The 21,384-nt window shown below is 42.6% G+C and overlaps 1 protein-coding gene across 1 annotated transcript in view; it reads right to left on the bottom strand.

Moving 5' to 3' along the window:
- LOC108699106 (SLAM family member 9) overlaps nt 1-18,293 on the bottom strand; it is a 28,635-nt gene extending 10,342 nt beyond the window's left edge. The window contains exons 1-2 of the mRNA XM_018230966.2: nt 18,202-18,293; nt 2,247-2,314 (exon numbers count right to left, since the gene is read on the bottom strand). Coding sequence (XP_018086455.2) covers nt 2,247-2,256 — 10 coding nt within the window. The 5' untranslated portion in view covers nt 2,257-2,314; nt 18,202-18,293. The remainder of the gene's footprint in view (nt 1-2,246; nt 2,315-18,201) is intronic.
- Nucleotides 18,294-21,384: the final 3,091 nt, after the last annotated feature.

Genomic DNA, 21,384 nt, shown 5'->3' with positions numbered 1-21,384 from the left:
CTGGAGTTTTCAGGATAATGGATCTTCATATCGTAAGTCTACTAGAAAATCATCTAAATGTTAAGGGGCAGATTTATCAAGAGTCGAAGTGAAAATTTTTTATGGCCAAAACTGTCAAATTTGAGTAGGGAATTGTTAAAATTAGATTCAAGTTTTTTTTGTTTTTTTTTAATTCAAATTCGATTTTCGAGATTTATCATACACTGGCCGTTTAAGAAGTCAAATTCGACTATTCTCCACCTAAAACCTGCAAATTGCTGTTTTAGTCAACGGAAGACGTCCTGGGATCAATTTGGAGTTTTTTGCAGCCTTCCTGACGATCAAGTGTTTTTCAGAGAAAAACTTGAATCGAGTTTTTTTAAATTCAAATCGAATTTGTTTTAAATTTAATTCGAGTTTTTGGGTCGATCCTATTTTTGAAAATTTGATTTTCTTAATAAATTTCGACTGGTTGAATTTTGAGTTCATGGGAGTTTATGGGAGTTTTTAAAAACGCATATGAATTCGAAATTCGACCTTTGATAAATGTGCCTCTAAATAAACCCAATAGGCTGGTTTTGCTTCCAATAAGGATTAATTATATCTTAGTTGGGATCAAGTACAAGTTACTGTTTTATTATTACACAGAAAAAGGGAATAGTTTTTAAAAATGTGGATTATATGTATAAAAATGGAGTCTATGGGAGACTGCCTTTCTATAATTCAAAACTTTCTGGATAACGGGTTTCCAAATAATGGATCCCATACCTGTATTTTATTTCTACTTTTATTATTAATTAGTATTGTTATATAACACAGTACTGGACAGTGAATATTTTGTTGTTTAAATAGTAGATTTGTAAAATCAAACACACACACCCCAAACACACATAGGTCAGCTTCATTAGAAGACATATAACCAAATTTTGGGCAACCAGAACACCCAGAGGAAATACACAGATATGTGGAGGAGACTATACAAACTCCAAATAGATAGGACACCACCTCTAACACAAATTTTCTTGGCCTGGTGTTGCAACGTATATACAGAGCTTAATAGACACAAGGGCAAATTCACTAAGATTCGTTGTTGCGCCAGCGTCCGCTTCGCCGCACTTCGCATTTTCGCCAGTGCTACGCAAAGTCACTAAAATCTGAAGTTGCACTCAGGGGAAGCGTAAGGTTGCGAAGTTGCGCTAGCTTTAATTCGCCAAGCAAAGCGAAGTTACGCTAGCGATGATTAATTTGCATACAGCGCCAAATTGAAGTTACAATGGAGGTATATGTAGCAGCACTACACAAGCCTGGGAAACCTTCAAAACAGCAAATAAAGTGTTTATTTTGCCCTACACATGTGCCCACTGTATAGTTAAGTTGCCATGAGTTAGGAAATGTAGGGGGGAAGGAGGGGAGCCCCAAAAAATGTTTTGATCTTTTTCAGCCTATCACCCATAAAAAAGAAAAGACGCCAGCGTTTTTTGGGACTTAGAAAAATTTTTAACTTTTTTTGAAGCAATCCCTATCTACTCTATTGCACTTCACCTGGTCTGAGGGGGCGAAGGAAGTCTGGCGTAAAAGGTAGCGTTCAGAAAAAGGGTGTAGTTACGTCCGTTGCGCAAATTTGCCAGGCGTAAGGGTGCGAAGTAACACTAGCGAATTTACGACAGTGTCCGTTAGTGAATCGGCGAATTAACGAAAAAGCGCTACGTTAGGGAATTAACGCTAACGTTAGGTGCTTCGTCCTTTAGTGAATTTGCCCCAAAGACTCTGTATCGGTACTAGTCTAAAAAAGCTAATTTTGCACCCACATTATTGAATCTCAGTTGCAGAAAGATAAATGCTGCATCACGGATAAAAGACTGGGAAAGTTGCGTCCAAATTACACACTTTGCAACAAATGCTGCTTTGGAAAATGAGCCCTCTTTATTAAACCATTTGTCATCCGCCTCTCATTATAAACATTAACAAAATTCTAACCTCCACGTTTGATGACAGAATTCCACTAACAAGCCTCCGGAATGAAAAGCGCTGTAATAAGTAAATACCAGCTTCCCCCTCCCACAGAAACAATGACTAGGGGCCAACATGTGAGTCTGGTGTGTGTGTACAATGAATACTGTGTGTGTGTGTATAAGTGTGTGGCAAAACCAAGAATCTACAGAGTTCACTTCTATTCCCCCAGGGGCAGATAAGAACACTCATAAGCTTGTTAAACAATTATGTTTGAGGTTTCTCAGCTGCAGATTTATTACCTTCTTGTGACTTACCAAAGCTCATTTACACTACTGGCCCGTCCCACAGAGCTCATTGAGATAACATTTCTGTCTGCTGTGCTCTGCAATACAGAAAATTGAAACCAATTAAAAAAATAATTATTTCTGATAAATTATTAGCAAATGCTGATTTCCATCAAGTTATGGGTTACACACAGCCAGTGGCAGAAAATGTTACTCTTATTGATGCTTTTAATTACCCTATAGTTGCACCAAGCTCCATTGCTAGGGTTGCCACCTTTTCTGGAAAAAAATACCGGCCTTCCTATATATTTATCTTTATCTTAATAACATTGGGATCAATCATCATATTTACCAGCCAGGCCAGTAAACTACCAGCCAGGTGGTAGCCCTATCCATTGCCTCTGTCCTGTCTCTCTGACCTGAGTTGTAGAAGCCTTGGAAGTTACATCTCTCGCCTTGGGCTGAAACATGCCCTACAAGTTACACAACCTGTTTGGTGGCCTGGGTGGCGCTTGCTCAGTTGACGTTGGAAATATTTCTCCTTTTGAGAATTATTTTGGATTAGTGACCTGGAGGTGAAAGCTGTTGGAGTGTGGGAATCGGGATAAATACCTGGAGCAAAATATTGCCATGGTGATGCTGGTGATAGAGCCTTAACATGAGAATTATTTTGTATAAGTGGCAAACACTGATGGAGTGTGGGCTTCAGGTATAGGTCCAAATATATTGTCTCAGTAAGATTCACAGTTCAAGACTGATATTTAACACGAGGATTATTTTTTTCATACACTTTAGTTGTTCAAGATATCACCGTATAAAACTCAGAGTCTTGTTCATTGGAATAGTACTGGATGGGGCCTGACATTGTATCCAGTTCCCATTGGAAGTCTGGTAAACAGAAAATTTTGTTTGGGCTTTACTTGCCCGTTACTTTTTTTTTTTTTTTAAATTTATTTGGTTTTCACACTTAACCATAAAAATCAATATGATAACAAATAGTATGCAGAATAAGAAGATTAATACAATGACATATTATACAGAATGTATCATTTACAATGAAGTAATATGTAAAATAAAATAGAAACTAACAAGAACTAACTATCACTAACTGAGCCAGTGGACGCATAGACATTCTTAAAAGAAAAAGAAGAAATCTTGGGAATGTCAGATAACCCCCCTATGTCCCGTTACTTTCTAATCAGGTGCATATTCTATTGTTCACTAGTGATTAAAATGTTTATACAAAAGGTTCGAGTGTAGTTAGAGTAAATAACGCAGGAAGCTGAAGCATTCACACGTCGGACCCTCTGTACTGTGTGTTGAAAGGGTGTGATCACTTTAGCACATCTGAAACAAACAGTTTTTGACATGAAAGCGGGTTTGACCTGGTAATTTTTCTCACTATAACATTTACTGGGTTTAACACTCCAGAGGAAGTTAATGTGCTGTCTTATGTAACACAGAAACATAGTGGATCTGGTTGAAAAAGACTTGCATCAATCACGTTCTACTTTTTTGCCTTTGTGAATCCTGCCTGCTATTTGACCCCATGGAAGGAGAGAACCCTATCTGCAGCCTCTCCAATGACCCTAAAGGTGGCCATAGACACACAGATCGGATCGTACGAATCGAGGATACGTACGATTTTCGGATCATGTGTGGCGTGTGCCGACATCTTTCGCCCGGCGGAGATCGGTCGTTTGGTCGATCGGTCAGGTTTGATTTTGACCCGACCGATCCCGCCGGAGCTCATGGCACATCGTAATCTGATCGTTCGGCCATACGGCTGAACAATCAGATTACCCCCGATATAGCCATGCCTGTTAATGGCATATTGGGGAATAGGGATGTCGCGGACTGTTCGCCCGCGAACTAGTTCGCGCGAACATCGGGTGTTCGCGTCCGCCGAATGTTCGCGAACGTCGAGCGACGTTCGCCAATTTGGGTTCGCCATAGCTGGCGCTTATTTTTGACCTCTCACCCCAGACCAGCAGATACATGGCAGCCAATCAGGAAGCTCTCCCTCCTGGACCACCCCCACACCCCCTGGACCACTCTCCTTCCATATATAAACTGAAGCCCTGCAGCGTTTTTTCATTCTGCCTGTGTGTGCTTGGAAGAGCTAGTGTAGGGAGAGAGCTGTTTAGTGATTTGAGGGACAGTTGATAGTAACTTTGCTGGCTAGTAATCTACTTGATACTGCTCTGTATTGTAGGGACAAAACTCTGCAGGGATTGGAGGGACATTTTAGGTTAGGTAGCTTTGCTGGCTAGTAATCTACCTTCTACTGCAGTGCTCTGTGTGTAGCTGCTGTGGGCACTGCTGCTGATCTCTCATCTGCTGACTGCTGTAATAACCCAATAGTCCTTGTAAGGACTGCTTTTATTTTCTTTTTTGTTTTTTTACTTTGCTAGTTGCTACTATAAGAGCCCAGTGCTATTAGTCTAGCTGTGTTGGGGTGGGGAGTGGGACTGGTGTGCTGCTCCTAGTAGTTCAGCACCAACCAGAGTAATTTTTTTTTTTTAATATATATATATATTTTTTTATTTTACTTATCTCACTGTTCTTTAACGTGTCCAGTGCTGTTTGCTGTTCTTCATAGTAGTGCACCAATAGTAGTGCACTTGGAGGCATTATTTGCCCAGTGTGTTCTTCAAACAACGGCCACCTAGCTGTGTGAGCTTGTTCACATTCTGTCTAAATATCAATAATAATACCGTCTCCAGAAACACCACCTGAGTGACGTTTTTCAAGCAGCAATAATATATTCCGTATCCACTGCTGTAGTGTATACGTTGACCTTGCAGGCATTGTTTCAATTTGTTTGCCCAGTGTGTTCTTCATTTTCAAACAACGGCCAGCTAGCTGTGTGAGCTTGTTCACATTCTGTCTAAATATCAATAATAATACCGTCTCCAGAAACACCACCTGAGTGACGTTTTTCAAGCAGCAATAATATATTCCGTATCCACTGCTGTAGTGTATACGTTGACCTTGCAGGCATTGTTTCAATTTGTTTGCCCAGTGTGTTCTTCATTTTCAAACAACGGCCACCTAGCTGTGTGAGCTTGTTCACATTCTGTCTAAATATCAATAATAATACCGTCTCCAGAAACACCACCTGAGTGACGTTTTTCAAGCAGCAATAATATATTCCGTATCCACTGCAGTAGTGTATACGTTGACCTTGCAGGCATTGTTTGCCCAGTGTGTTCTTCATTTTCAAACAACTGCCAGCTAGCTGTGTGAGCTTGTTCACATTCTGTCTAAATATCAATAATAATACCGTCTCCAGAAACACCACCTGAGTGACGTTTTTCAAGCAGCATTAATATATTCCGTATCCACTGCTGTAGTGTATACGTTGACCTTGCAGGCATTGTTTGCCCAGTGTGTTCTTCATTTTCAAACAACGGCCACCTAGCTGTGTGAGCTTGTTCACATTCTGTCTAAATATCAATAATAATACCGTCTCCAGAAACACCACCTGAGTGACGTTTTTCAAGCAGCAATAATATATTCCGTATCCACTGCTGTAGTGTATACATTGACCTTGCAGGCATTGTTTGCCCAGTGTGTTCTTCATTTTCAAACAACGGCCACCTAGCTGTGTGAGCTTGTTCACATTCTGTCTAAATATCAATAATAATACCGTCTCCAGAAACACCACCTGAGTGACGTTTTTCAAGCAGCAATAATATATTCCGTATCCACTGCTGTAGTGTATATGTTGACCTTGCAGGCATTGTTTGCCCAGTGTGTTCTTCATTTTCAAACAACTGCCACCTAGCTGTGTGAGCTTGTTCACATTCTGTCTAAATATCAATAATAATACCGTCTCCAGAAACACCACCTGAGTTGTTGTTGTTTTAAAAAAAATGCCAGGCAAAGGCAGGCCGCCACGCAGAGGCACTAGGGGCCGTGCTGCTATGCTATCCTGTGGCCCTAGGAATTTGCCCAGTTTTACAAAGGCAATTACCCTGAGCTCCCAAAATGCTGAAGAGGTAGTTGACTGGCTTACACAGCACACCCCATCCTCTACCGTTTCTAACTTTGCCACAACATCCTCATCCTCCTCTGCTATGGGCACCCCACGTAACACTTCCTCCACCACCGGCGCCCCTTCTTCACTGGAGTCAGAGGAGTTATTTACACATGAGTTTTTTGAACTGAGTGATGCGCAACCATTATTGGCAGAAGAAGATGAAGGAGATGAGGACGTTACACCAGATATAATTCTGGCAGACAACACAACAGAGATGGACATAATGAGTGATGAGGAGGTCCCCGCTGCTGCTTCCTTCTGTGAGCTGTTAGAAGAAATTGATGCATCTGAGGAGAATGATGATGAGGAGATTGATGTTTTGTGGGTGCCCAGTAGAAGAGAGCAAGAGGAGGATAGTTCAGATGGAGAGACGGAGAGTCAGAGAGGCAGGAGGAGAATAAGACTTAGAAGAAGCAGGGAGGACAGCTCGCAGGGAACAGTAGGGCAACAACATGTATCGCCACCTGTGGTCAGCCGGCCAACGCACCCGCCATTGCCGCCAACTTCTACTGTTACCGCCAGATTGCCAGCTTCAAATAGGTCAGCAGTGTGGGATTTTTTTAATGTGTGTGCCTCTGACAAAAGCGTTGTAATTTGCAATGAGTGCAGTCAGAAACTGAGTCTTGGGAAGCCCAACACCCACATAGGTACAACTTCTATGCGAAGGCACATGAACGGCAAGCACAAAGCACTATGGGAGCAACACCTCAAAGGCAGCAGACAAACTAAAAGCCACCCTCCTTCTGGTCCAGCATCTTACTGCTCTACCTCTGCTGTCCTTGACCCGTCTGAACCACCCTCCACTCCGCCTTCCACCTTGACCACCAGTTCCCAGTCATCTGCCCCCAGCCAAGTTTCTGTGAGGGCCATGTTTGAGCGTAAGAAGCTAATGTCTGCGAGTCACCCCCTTGCCCGGCGTCTGACAGCTGGCTTGTCTGCACTCTTAGCCCGCCAGCTTTTACCATACCAGCTGGTGGACTCTGAGGCCTTCCGCAAATTTGTAGCAATTGGGACACCGCAGTGGAAGGTACCCAGCCGCAATTTTTTCTCCGAGAAGGGAATACCACACCTGTACCACCATGTGCAGAGCCAAGTCACCGCATCTTTGTCACTTAGTGTTGGGGCAAAGGTCCATATGACTACTGACGCATGGTCCTCCAAGCATGGTCAGGGCAGGTATGTCACCTACACTGCCCACTGGGTGAACTTTCTTATGGCTGATAAGCAGGGAATGCGTGGCTCAACAACAACAGTGGAGTTGGTGTCACCGCCACAGATTGCACGCGGTTCTGCCACCACCTCTACTCCTCCTTCGCTCTCTACCTCGTCTTCTTCCTCTGCTTCCTCCTCCTCTGCTGCTGGGTCCTCCTCCTCCACACCTGTGCACCCCCAGCTCCCCCTAGGCTATTCGACGTGCCAGGTACGCCGTTGTCATGCTGTCTTGGGGATGACGTGCCTGGAAAGCAGAAACCATACCGGATCTGTACTCCTTTCATCTCTGCAGTCACAGGCCGATCGGTGGCTGACCCCACACCAACTGAAGATCGGAAAAGTGGTGTGTGACAACGGAAGCAATCTGTTGGCAGCACTGAGACTGGGCAATTTAACACATGTGCCCTGCATGGCACATGTTCTGAATTTAATAGTCCAACGTTTTATCTCGAAGTACCCAGGATTCCAGGACATTCTCAGGCAGTCCAGGAAGGTGTCGGCCCATTTCAGATGTTCCTACACAGCCATGGCACGCCTTGCTGACATTCAGCAGCCGTACAACATGCCAGTCAGGCGTTTAATTTGCGACAGCCAGACTCGCTGGAATTCAACGATCCTCATGTTGGAACGTCTGCTGCAACAACAAAGAGCCGTCAATGAATACCTGTTTGAACTGGGTGGTAGGACTGGATCTGCAGAGCTGGGGATTTTTTTCCCCCGTTACTGGGTGCTTATGCGCGATGCCTGCAGGCTCATGCGCCCTTTTGAAGAGGTTACAAACATGGTCAGTCGCACCGAAGGCACCATCAGCGACCTAATACCCTTTGCTTTCTTCCTGGAGCGTGCCGTGCGACGAGTGACAGATGAGGCTGTAGACCAGCGTGACGAGGAGCAGGAAGCGCACGATTTCTGGTCGGAATCACCAGAACGAGCCCAGGCACCTGCTGCAACGCAGGGAGAGGTGTCAGAAGTGGAGTCAGAGGAGGAAGGTGGCTTTGTGGAGGAGGAGGACCAACAGGAGCAGGCTTCCCAGGGGGCTTGTGGTGACCGTTTGGGGACCCCTGGTCTTGTACGTGGCTGGGGGGAGGAGACCGTGGATGATGTAGTCCTTGATAACAAGGAAGCGGAGATGGATACCTCTGCATCCAACCTTGTGAGAATGGGGTCTTTCATGTTGTCATGCCTGTTGAAGGACCCCCCTATCAAGAGGCTTAAGGAGAAGGACCTGTACTGGGTCGCAACGCTACTAGACCCTCGGTACAAGCATAAAGTGGCAGAAATGTTACCAACGTACCACAAGTCCGAAAGGATGCTGCATTTACAAACCAGCCTGCAAAACATGTTGTACAATGCTTTTAAGGGTGATGTCACTTCAGGAACTCATCAACATTCCAGGGGCAGAGGTGCCAGTAATCCTGCCACGAGCGCACCTGCAAGGACAATGCACTTTGGCCACTCTGTAACGTCAGACATGCAAATGTTTTTCAGTCCAACGCAGCGCCAGAACCCTTCGGGATCCACCTTCAAAGAACGCCTCGACCGGCAGGTAGCGGACTACCTGGCATTAACTGCAGATATCGACACTCTGAGGAGCGATGAACCCCTGGACTACTGGGTGCGCAGGCTTGATCTGTGGCCAGAGCTGTCACAATTTGCCATGAACCTCTTGTCTTGCCCCGCCTCAAGTGTCCTCTCAGAAAGGACCTTCAGTGCAGCAGGAGGGATTGTAACTGAGAAGAGAACTCGCCTAGGTCACAAAAGTGTGGATTACCTGACCTTTATTAAAATGAACGAGGCATGGATCTCGGAGGGTTACTGCACGCCGGAAGACTTGTTCTGACTCCCCATGCAGCTGTCCTTCTCTGCACGCCGCATGACTCCACACACAGCTGTCCTTTAGCGTCCTCCTCCCTCCGCCACCGTTACAAACTAGGGTGCAAACCCTACTGGTTTGGTTTCATTTGAATCAAAACTTTTTGGACAGGTAAATCCTGAGTTTTTCTGGCCTCTGTGCTTCAGTGGCTGCGACAAAAAAAATGACTATTTTCAGCATTTATATGGCATATTTTTTCTGGCCTCTGTGCTTCAGTGGCTGCGACAAAAAAAATGACTATTTTCAGCATTTACATGGCATATTTTTTCTGGCCTCTGTGCTTCAGTGGCTGCGACCAAAAAAAATGACTATTTTCAGCATTTATATGGCATATTTTTTCTGGCCTCTGTGCTTCAGTGGCTGCGACAAAAAAATGACTATTTTTAGCATTTATATGGCATATTTTTTCTGGCCTCTGTGCTTCAGTGGCTGCGACAAAAAAAATGACTATTTTTAGCATTTATATGGCATATTTTTTCTGGCCTCTGTGCTTCAGTGGCTGCGACCAAAAAAAATGACTATTTTCAGCATTTATATGGCATATTTTTTCTGGCCTCTGTGCTTCAGTGGCTGTGACAAAAAAAAATTATATTTTTAGCATTCATATGGCATATTTTTTCTGGCCTCTGTGCTTCAGTGGCTGCGACAAAAAAAATTATATTTTTAGCATTCATATGGCATATTTTTTCTGGCCTCTGTGCTTCAGTGGCTGCGACAAAATTTTTTTATATTTTTAGCATTCATATGGCATATTTTTTCTGGCCTCTGTGCTTCAGTGGCTGCGACAAAAAAAAAATAATTTTTCAGGAAAGTACACATGCCTAATTTTTCAGGGTTCTGCAACAGTGGCAAAATCGCATCTTTTATGCTCACCGCAGGTGATCAATAAAGTAAACCAAAACTGGGCCCACACTGCAGAATCAGTGTTTTTTGGTTCACTTCACTGTACATTGAATTACCTCTGCCTGACCGTGCACGTGCGCACAAGCACGGTGACTGCTTAACACACCACTACAGAAATATTGCCACCAACAGGACGAACATCCTGGAGGTGACAAGCAACTAGTAATTAAAAACTATTATTTGCTCACTTGACGGTATCATTCATTAAAGTTCTTTGCGTTTTTTTGCGTTGCAGTAAGCGCCGCGTTTTGTCTTTGCGTGTGAACAGGCTGTAACCTTTACACGACTTGATTGGCACGTAGACGCCGGACATTTTAAAGCAGTTTATTACACAAGTTTAGAAATGTAGTGTGATTTCTGCCCTTTACAGCACAAAACGCAGCGCTGTGTCAACAATGTATTTTTCAGATACATTTTTGCCCTTGATCCCCCTCTGGCATGCCACTGTCCAGGTCGTTGCACCCTTTAAACAACTTTAAAATCATTTTTCTGGCCAGAAATGTCTTTTCTAGCTTTTAAAATTCGCCTTCCCATTGAAGTCTATGGGGTTCGTGACGTTCGCGACGTTCGCTACATCCCTACACCTGATTGGTGGGAGGGACGTCCCTGTAGCTACTAAAAAGAAATGTTGCCTCAGTGTAACACAGTCTGTCCCAGATAACATGTTCTGGCTCATCAGCTATTTCTTTCTTACTCTCTCATTTACAGCCGCAGGTGAGCAGAATTTTGTATCATTAACATGTTGTTATGTCATTAACTCAAGGTCTGCAGGTAGAACTGCTGTAGGGATGTCACTCATAGAAACTGTAGCTCTTCATTCATAATTAGCAAGACAGAACTTGAGGAATACACTTTACTGATTCACTGCAATTGTACTTTAGTTAGGTTTTGTGTAAATGTTTTATTTAAAATTACGGAAAGGCCGTCTCCCATAGACTCCATTTTATCCAAATAGCCAAAATTTTTAAAAATATTTCCTTATTTCTCTGTAATAATAAAACAGTACCTTGTACTTGATCCCAACTACGATATAATTATCCCTTATTGAAAGCAGAATCAGCCTTTTTGGTTTATTTAATGTTTAAAGGATTTTCTGGTAGACAAGGTATGAAGATCCAAATTAGAGAAAGATCCATTATCTGGAAAGCTCCAGGTCCAGAGCATTCTGGATAACGGGTCCCATACCAATATAAACTATAGTAGAGTTTCTGAAATAAACGGGTCAGATTTACTAGTGCATGTTAACAGTCTATTATATATGAATTACTTTAAAAGCTGGCAATTTTTTTGACCACTTCCATTTTGTGGCCACACGCCGTAATTACCATGCTCATTTGGCAGGTTATGAAAGTTTGAATATATTTCTTTAGTTTTTTTTCAGTTTTTACAGCTTTGCTAATGAAGGTGAAAAATGGGCCAGTAATACCTTTATTAAATGTCCTGCCCGTGGGGTTACTATACCTGCCTATAACATTAGATACTTGCTGTCTCGTGCTGGGTTCCAAAGGTGGATGGCTGAATAAAGCATCTGTTGGTTTTTCCAGCAGTCCTAGGTATTACCTCCATAGTCAGTCAACCAACATTCCATCCCGGTCCTAGCATATGTGTGTAGACTGGTAAAGAAGGATATAGCCTGCAGACACTTATCTTTTTCAGACCTAAAAAGGTTCTGACAGCCCCTCTGAAGATTTCTTTGCAGGTGCACTCTAGTTACACCACTGCTGCAATATATTAAGTCCAACCACCCAGAGCTCAGAATCCTTGCTCAGAAACCTCATGCGTAGGACTTTGCAGGTGTAAATCCTCTCTATATAGCATTGCCTTGTTTAAAAAAAACTGTGAAAATGTCTTGTGCTGATATATTTGATAACTAAACAAATAAGCCAATATTGCAGACTTGCAGGAAATGTCACATTTTGCATGTAATAAAGATGATAGCAGAAGCCTTGATACAAAGTCTAGTGAAGTCTACTCTAGAGAAGATAGAGACTGAGAATAACTATGTATAACATTATACGGAGAGGGTCTTGTACTTGTGCTGTACTTTAGCCCTGTGTTTCTTAACCTTTTTCGCAGTGTGTTATGAGTTGGTCTCCTCTACTATTGAACTAATAGTCTGAAGAGCTTTCAACATATTTTTTTACTGAGACTCTAAAGCCTTTTTTTATTTATACATTATACAATTTTTTTTTTATTTCAGTTGTTTTGGGTCTTATTTTTTTTACAGCATTTATGTTGATGTGGTATCAGACTTTGTTTACCACCATCCCCTTGCTAAGTAAGCAAAAGTGATTTCATATTCACTCATTCGTTCATGAGATTAAAGCAGTGATTCCAAACCAGTGACTTGTGAGTAACATGTTGCTCTCCAACCCCTTGGATGTTGCTCCCAGTGGCCTCAAAGCAGGTGATTATTTTTGAATTCCAGGCTCGGAGGCAAGTTTTGGTTGTATAAAAACCACATGTACTGCCAAACAGAGTCTCCTGTGGGCTAACAGTCCAAGGAGGCTGCCGATAGCCAATCACAGCCCTTATTTGGCACCCCAGGAACTATTTGCATGCTTTTGTTGCTCCCCAATTTTTTTTCACATTAGAATGTGGCTCACGAGGGAAAAAGGATGGGGATCCTTGTTTCATCCCATTTAATGAATTTTTTTGGGTAAAGTCTCAAAAATGTATGACTTTGAGTATTCTTTCCAATCTTAACCTCTACAGCAAACCAAGATGCCCCACTCCAGGTGAATGGACTTCAACAACAGTCAGTCTATTTACAAAACTATGTAGATATGACTGTTCCTGTGAGTGATGTTCTGTGGCTGTTTAAAACCAAAGAAAAAGAAGTCAGAATGGCAGAAATTAGAAAGTCAAACTTTGAGATCACATTTCATCAGTTCAACAAGCGACTGGAACCATTCGATTATGGAACATCAATACGAATCATTGACCTGAGGATGGAAGACAGTGGGATCTACACAGCAGCCGTTACTTTTATTGACCAAGAAACAAAGAGATTCACATTTAATCTCACTGTGTATGGTACGTGCTCTCTGTATAGATGTTAAAATTCTGCAATATTTACAGTATAACTTATTGTAAGTATGATTAAGGCAAGGTCAGTCCAGCTGGAGACTGACGGAGCAAATGTATCCATCCTAGAGTTTTTATGGTCACATAATTCTGTACAATCTCTTAATATTAGCTAAGAAAAAACATTATTTAAAGCTGCAGTGTTACGAAATTCTGAAAAACAATAACATGCAAAAGATATGATGGAAAAAGTAAGTAGAAAAAAATACCTGCTCATATAAAGTTATACAGGGAACTCTGAGTATCACTCATGTATTATAAGGGATAATGTACCCCCTACTGTAAATGATAAGGATATTAGAAGTCACTGAGGGGTTGTTCTGTGACCATATAAAGGCACAAGGCTACAGGCTGAGTTATACAGGGAACTCTGAGTATCACTCATGTATTATAAGGGGTAATTTACCCCCTACTGTAAATGATAAGGATATTAGAAGTCACTGAGGGGTTCTGTGACCATATAAAGCTGGCGTCGAAATTGTCGCCAGCGTCAAAACATTTTTTGACTCCGGTGTCAAAATTTGCGTTTCGCAAATTTTTCACTATTTCCCGAATTTTGCAGGAGAAATTCGCCCATCACTAGCCAGGACACTACTTCCTGCTTTTCAGCTCTCTAACTCTGCGTTAGTCAGTGACTATAAGGGGGGCCACATGGGACATAACTGTTCAGTGAGTTTGCAATTGATCCTCGGCTCAGATTCAAAACAGATATGACCCAAGTGGCCCCTCTCAAGTCTCTGGTTGGTTACTACCTGGTAACTAATCAGTGGAAACCCAGCGGCGATTCTGGGGCTGCTACTGCCTGAGGCCGCCCCTTGTAACCGGCAGCTTGCTGCCGTCTGAGGCAATGTTCTCACCTTGCAGTGGCGTAACTACCGGGGGAGCAAGGGGTGCAATTGGGCCAGGGCCTGCCCCTCCCCTCAGGGCCCCCCTCCCCGGCAGCTCGTGCGATACTAATTCCGCTGGTTCCGGGCGTACGGAGGAGGGCAGGGGGGTGGCTGCACATCCCCCTCTAGTTACGTTGCTGTCACCTTGCCTCATGGCAGGAGCGGCCCTGTGAAAACCAAGAGAGCTTCAAAGCAGGAAGTAGTGTTCTGTTCTGTTATGTTAGACATCCAGTCACTCCAGCCTTTATACATTACATGTTTCAATTTTACCATTCACTGTTCTGTCCAAAATAACAATTCAGCACTGACATTGACCTGGATAAACAAACACAATCAAGTATGAAGAGAATCGGCAAGCACTCTGGGAGCCTCTTGTAATAGGTAAAATTGAACTTTTATTTCAACACATTAAAACCATTGCATCCTGACACTTTTCGTATCTGGACGATACGTAATCATAGGCATGCCTATGATTACGTTGAAAGCTGAATTTTACCTATTACAAGAGGCTCCCGGAGTGCTTGCCGATTCTCTTCATACTTGAAAGCACACACACCCCTTGCTACGGGTTCGGGGCGATGCACCCGGACCACTTGAGACGTCGGGTGAGTGTTATTCCCATTTTCCAGTAGTGGTTTCATATTGTACTTCACGTTTAAGCGTTGGACCTGGGGTTTCTACACCCAGGTCACCTTTGTTACAGGGTGAGAAAGGCTTTTTGTTACTCATCTGACGAATATATATTAGCAAAATATTCAATTAGGACCGTGCAGCTTCAAATTCTTTTTGTCTATTTGTAAACAAACACAATCAAACTGAATATGAAACCTTCATCAACGGGACAATGTTTGTGGCATCAGTGGAATCCCCATCATTGGACAAAGAATTTCACTGTTTGCTGGGGAACCAGGTGGATCAAAAAAACGCCTCTATTCGTGTTCTGGAAATCTGCCCTACTCCAGGTAAAATTGTTATTGAGGGGCATACTAAATGGCAAATTGTGTTTCTGATGTAGAGTGGGTGTTTGCCGATGTACAGTGGGTGTTTGCCGATGTAGAGTGGGTGTTTCTTATGTAGAGTGGGTGTTTGCCGATGTACAGTGGGTGTTTGCCGATGTACAGTGGGTGTTTGCCGATGTAGAGTGGGTGTTTGCCGATGTAGAGTGGGTGTTTGCTGATGTAGGGTGGGTGTTTGCCGTTGTACAGTGGGTGTTTGCCAATGTAGAGTGGGTGTTTGCCGATGTAGAGTGGGTGTTTGCTGATGTAGGGTGGGTGTTTGCCGATGTAGAGTGGGTGTTTGCCGATGTAGAGTCTGTGTTTGCCGATGTAGGGTGGGTGTTTGCCGATGTAGAGTGGGTGTTTGCCGATGTAGAGTGGGTGTTTGCCGATGTAGAGTCTGTGTTTGCCGATGTAGGGTGGGTTACCATACACTGACAAGGAGTAAAAGGACTATTTGTCTGGCCTGTAATACACAAATGTAATGATTTCATTGTTAACTGCAGTGGCTAAAACACTATTCCCTAAAGCTGCTTAACTTTTATATGAATGGTAAATGACAGGGGTGTAACTACAGAGGAAGCAGACCCTGCAGCTGCAGGGCCCCAGGAGGTATAGGGGCCCCATGAGGCCCTAATTCATCATATACAATTTCAATAAACATTGGTAAAACAGGTCAGCCTTGAGATATTTTGGGTGCCTGAGAAATAATTTTCTTTGGGGCCCAGTAATATCTAGTTACACTCCGGTAATTGACTTCCTATGGTGCTGCCAGGTTACAATATAGTAGAGATTTATGGGGGAATGCAATATCGGTCGCTAACGCAAAAATCATTTGCAAATAGTTCGCAATGTGACTAAATGTCCGCAAAGCGATATATTTTGCCTTTGCAATTGTGTATTTTATGGTTTGCGATAGCGCACAGTGTATGTAATAATTTTTCGCAAACGCAAACCGTGTTTTTGCGACAATATATTTAACGAAACTCCAGAGCCGGTGTTAAAGGACAAGGAAAGGAAAAAAAATAAAATCCCATTTTTACTTTCTTTAATGAAAAAGAAACCTTTCTTTAATATACTTTAATTAAAAAATGTGTACAGTTTTTATAAGAAACCTGACTGTATGCAGTGAAATTCTCCATTCATTTACTGCTGTAGATAGGAATTGTCAGATGGTCCCTAACTGCTCTGCAGGGAAACAATCATACTTATGAACAGCAGGGGGAGCCCCCGCCTTACTTCCCAGCCATGCAGAACTCAAGCAGCTTTGTTTATGACAATCCCTAAGCAGCCCAGACCAGACTGAGCATGTGCAGGGTCAGGGTCAGGCCTAGATGTTTAACAAAGTTACAAGATGGTGACCCCCTGTAGCCAACTTTGAAAGCATAAATTATTTGTTTGATTAGGCTTGTGGTGCAGTAAGTTCATGTTTATGTTTAGTATACAAAATACAGCATTTCTAGCCTTATTCTATTTTAGACTTTCCTTGTCCTTTAAAGTGAACCTGTCACCCAGACATAAAAATCTGTATAATAAAAGTAATTTTCAAATTAAACATGAAATCCAAATTCTTGCATTCATAGAAGTTGTAAGCTCATTTAAACATCTCAGCTGTCAATCAAATATTGTCTGCCCCTCCTCTATGCCTTAGGCAATTACTTTCACTTTCCATTCAGCACTTCCTAAATGTCACTGCTCTCCCCACATTCCCCCGTTCTCTTCACTATTTAATCGTGTAGCCAGGACATGGGGATGGACATCAGGTCCCCCATTCTGGTGCACAAACAAGATTCTGAGATGATACAAGACTTGTCTTAATAACAGTGTCCATAAAATGGCTCCTGCCTGCTTGTTATAATTATGAATTCCCAGACTGAAGGAAACAAGATTCAAATAATTTATACAGTGTAATTAAAGTTTATTTTGCTTGACTAACATGATAAAATAGGATTTGGAATCATTTTTTTGGGTGACGGGTCCCCTTTAATGGTTAGCAATGCGTAATTAAGATTCTCAATGCAATAAAAGCCTAAGGAAGAATATTAAATTGCAACATGCAAATTTTTATTTGCATAGTTTTGCAAATTTTATTACATTTCCCCGTTTAGTATTTCTGAGGAGTCCTTGTGAGGTAGGACCAGTGACAACACAGTATTATTCCCTTGAATGAGAAGTGGCTGCAGGATGGAAAATGGGGTTTAGACCAGCGGGTTTGATAGTCAATAAGTCAAGGGCTAAAAATAGGTGATGTATTTGTTAGTGAGTGCTACCCCTCCACCTTCCACTGCTCCTCATCATGTGCCTAATAAAATGCTTTTCATTCATTGCTATTAGGGGTGATGACAGGTCCACAAGGGCTTTTAGACTTCCATTGTTATTTGCCAACAAAATTCACTGTGCCCCTACCAGCAGCCTCAGCTGACCCCTCCTTATTGCAGCACTGGTGAAAAGTAAACCTCTCCTTGGTGCAGTGATATGATGCTACAATTCTCTGAGATTTCATTCAGGGTGTGGGCATAGCTGGGTGTCACCTAAATTACCCTGATGTGGGGGGAATACTGTTTTTTTTTTTGAAGCAATAGATGTCAGATAATCTGTTAAAAGGCACTCAAAACCAAGGCTACAATAGCTATTATTATAGCACATGTACAGTGTATATAATGTAATATATCATTTTTTTTATTTCTGTATGTTTTTATGATATAATTAGTTTTACACCAGAAATATATGGTTTGCAAAAGGAGTGCCCTGGTTGACCGAGAGGGGTCAATTGTCATGTCATTTAGATTTTAAATCGGACAGTAAATTGTAAAACTACACCAATCACATAACCCTCTTGTGGTAAGCCGGGTCAGCACAGCAAGGGGTGCTGCTGTTGCAAAGCATGATATTAAAGGGGAACAATTGTGAAAATTAAAATGTAATATAAGCATCATGCTGAAATAAGAAACATTCTAAATATAATCCATTAAACATTCTGTACCATGAATAAAATAATCGAGCTTCTCTTCACTCTCCCCCTCTGAACAACCTGTCTCCATGCAGTAGGTGAAGTCAGTTTTTTATTGACGGTTAGGTCCAATACATCCTTTGGGGGGGGGGGAACCAAGTTTTCACTCTTTGAAAATAACTGTCTCTGATGGAAATCCTGTTTCTCAGTCTGTTATTTTGTTATCTTTTGTTTGTGCTGGAGTTGGTTACTTGAGTTATTCTGCTAAGAAAGGGAGCACCCCTAAAATATGTATTAGACCTACCTGTCAATCAAAATCTGACCAAGACCTCAGCATGAAGAGTGACAGGATGTGGAGAGTGAGATACTGAAGAGTAACTTGATGACAGTACAGAATTTTTAATTGATGGTAATTGAATTGAAAGTGTCTTATTTCACTGAGATGAAGCTGATATTAAAGTTTCATTTTCGCTATAGATCACAATAGAGTAAAGGTGGCCATACACTGAAAGATCCACTCGTTTGGCTGCTGATACCCACCTTGAGATGGATTATTTCCCGGGCCAAAGGATCTGATATGAGATTGGATGAGACCCACATCAATGAGCTGATGCACTCCTCACTCTGACGGGCTTATTAACATCTGCCAGATTCAGACCAGATATCTGTCAGGTAGACACATCTGAGGACCCCATACAGGGGCTGATACTTGGTCCATTGGCAGCTTTTATCAGCCCATTTATGTCTACCTTAAATCTACTTCTTATCAGTCCTCGACCAGCAATCACAAACAGCTGCTGTTAGATGCAAGAGTCACATTCAGCTGTTTAAAGGAGACATATAGGATAAATAAAAAATAAACGCTAATTTTGTAGGCAATTATGAGTAATATATGGTGTTGCTTTTACATGGTGCTAAAAATTAATATTGTCTTTAAAAATCGCCCCTTTATTGGAGCTCCCTATAGATGTTCTCTGGTCCCTGTTTCAAATGAGGGGTGGGCGTGTCCTAACGGTCCCTGCCAGAAGCTTAGTAGGAGGGGGCAGCCAATCACAGCCCTGCAGTCACACATGCACAGAAAAGATTCAGTTCCCTATCAGGTCCTGCTAGCTGCTGATTGGTTCCTGTCCTACAATGCAGTGAGCTGAGTGCCGCCGGCTCCCCTGCACAGCCTGGGAATTCAGGGAACAGGAAGTGGAAGAGAAGGGAGAGATTATTAGGGTTTTTGCAGAAAGATTCAATAAATCAGCTTGAAGCACTACTTTTTATCCACAATTCTTCTATGTCTAAATGAGTTTAACGCACTGGTACGTTCTTATTTTTTACACAAAATGTCTCCTTTAAAAGCCCCACTGATAACTGTGTTGTCTTTGATTGTCTTTGGTTAGGCCCACTTTTGCTTTTGGTAGGTCTCCCTGCTGTTCCTAATTGTATATGCTGCAGTTGTTCTCCTGGGGTTTGACTACCGGGCTGATTTGATTTCTGCCTGCCCTAATCTCTTGCTTGGACTTGGACTAGAAGCCTGTTTGTTTGGTGTTGCTTTACGGTACCTGCAGGTTGGTACGCCCCACCTGCCCAACGCTATTATTTTCCAGGTCCCTCACCTGAGAGTTTGTCTCTCCTCCAGCCACCCACCTTCTGCAACGTAGTAAAAGTGCTGTATCTGAAAATCTATAGACTTCTGTAAAATTATTCTTTTAGAAGAGGAAGAGGTGAGGGAGGCACATACTTGTCTATTTTTCCTAAACCAGCTCATGTAACAATAGCAACCAATCCACAGGTAGGAATAATGAGGTTAAAAGAAATGATTTGATCAGTTGCTTGGGTTACCAACAGAAAATTTGAAAGTCTTCCAGACTTTGTGGTTGGGGCTATTAAAATTTTCACCTACTGGTGTGTACAATTTTTTATTGTTTATTGTGAATCGGTGGTGATTGGTTCTTTTTCCAAAATGCTGTATATATGTCAGTGCCAACATTGCTTCATTGTAATCAGCTTTGAAGAAGGAACTGCAATGTTCTGAAAGCTTGCTGTGATTATCATCTTAGTCAGCCAATAAAGGTATCACCTTTACACCACTTTTGTTATGTTTCATATCAAAAGCTCTTCCCTACAACTATGTGTCATGTACAAATCAGGTTTTGCTTGTCAGCCTCAGATGCTCTTGTGCAATTTACTGTGTGTCTTTCCTTTTTTTCAGCCATTTATTTCTCTGAGTTTTCACATATGCCCACTAGGTGTCACTATTTATTTTGATTTCCAAGTGTACTGAAACTGCAGAGCGGTACTTTGACAGGGGGAGGGCAGAAATTCATTGGAGACCAACTTCATGGGCTACAGATGGGCTCAGATTTGTGAGAAGGCCACAAAGGCTCAAGACAAGGGTGGCGTGTCACTTTTAGGCCACATTTACATTGGAGAATGGGCAGGTGATTCAAATGCTGACAAACGCTGACAAAACCTTGTGCCTTGTGCCCAGTTACAACCTACCCTAGCCAGTATATCACCTGTAAACGTGTAATAGCAATTTTTTCCACCCCCAATCTATACTTACAGTTTCCCCTGCAGCCTATACAAATAGTCCCTGTCCATCAAATCCCTGCCCTGCATATTAAACACAAAAGTGAAGGAGAACTTGAGCATGGTCTACTAACTATAACTGCTGCCCTTCTACCCAGTGCTGGCAGTCCTCCTTCTTTTATATTTGTATCTGCCTGGATTATTCTCTTGCAGACGCTGTCATGTTGAGACTTGTTGTAGGAATCCCTTGTGCCACCCCAGGGTGGGCGCATCTGCTAGAGAGAGCTGGGGTGACATTAAACATGGCAGCATCATGCTCTGCACAAAGTACCCCAGGTCAGTTTGTTTATTCAGAAAAGAGGAGCATCATCCTGGGGTATAAAGTTAGTAATTGTATTCACTGGCAGGGTAAAGGGGGTAATTGAGAAATTGACTTCCCTACTGTTTTGTACTACATTAGGCAAATTCATGATGAAGAAGGACCTAGGGCAAGGGTGTCCAAACTACGGCCCACGGGCCAACTGCGCCTCACAATCCATTTTTAATTGGCCCGCAGCATTTCCCCACGCAGCAGGTTTCTGCGCCCCCAGGGCTCCCAGCCCAGAGCATTACCACATGCCAGCAAGTATCGATTCAGTGCCCCCTGACCACCAGCCCAGAGCAGTGCGGTTCATACCCGCAGCAGGTATCGGTGCC

The sequence above is a fragment of the Xenopus laevis genome, chromosome 8L, assembly GCF_017654675.1.
Source record: "Xenopus laevis strain J_2021 chromosome 8L, Xenopus_laevis_v10.1, whole genome shotgun sequence".
NCBI classification, from domain to species: domain Eukaryota; kingdom Metazoa; phylum Chordata; class Amphibia; order Anura; family Pipidae; genus Xenopus; species Xenopus laevis.
Note: the sequence above shows the minus strand (reverse complement) of the source record. Positions and strands in the feature narration are given on the sequence as shown.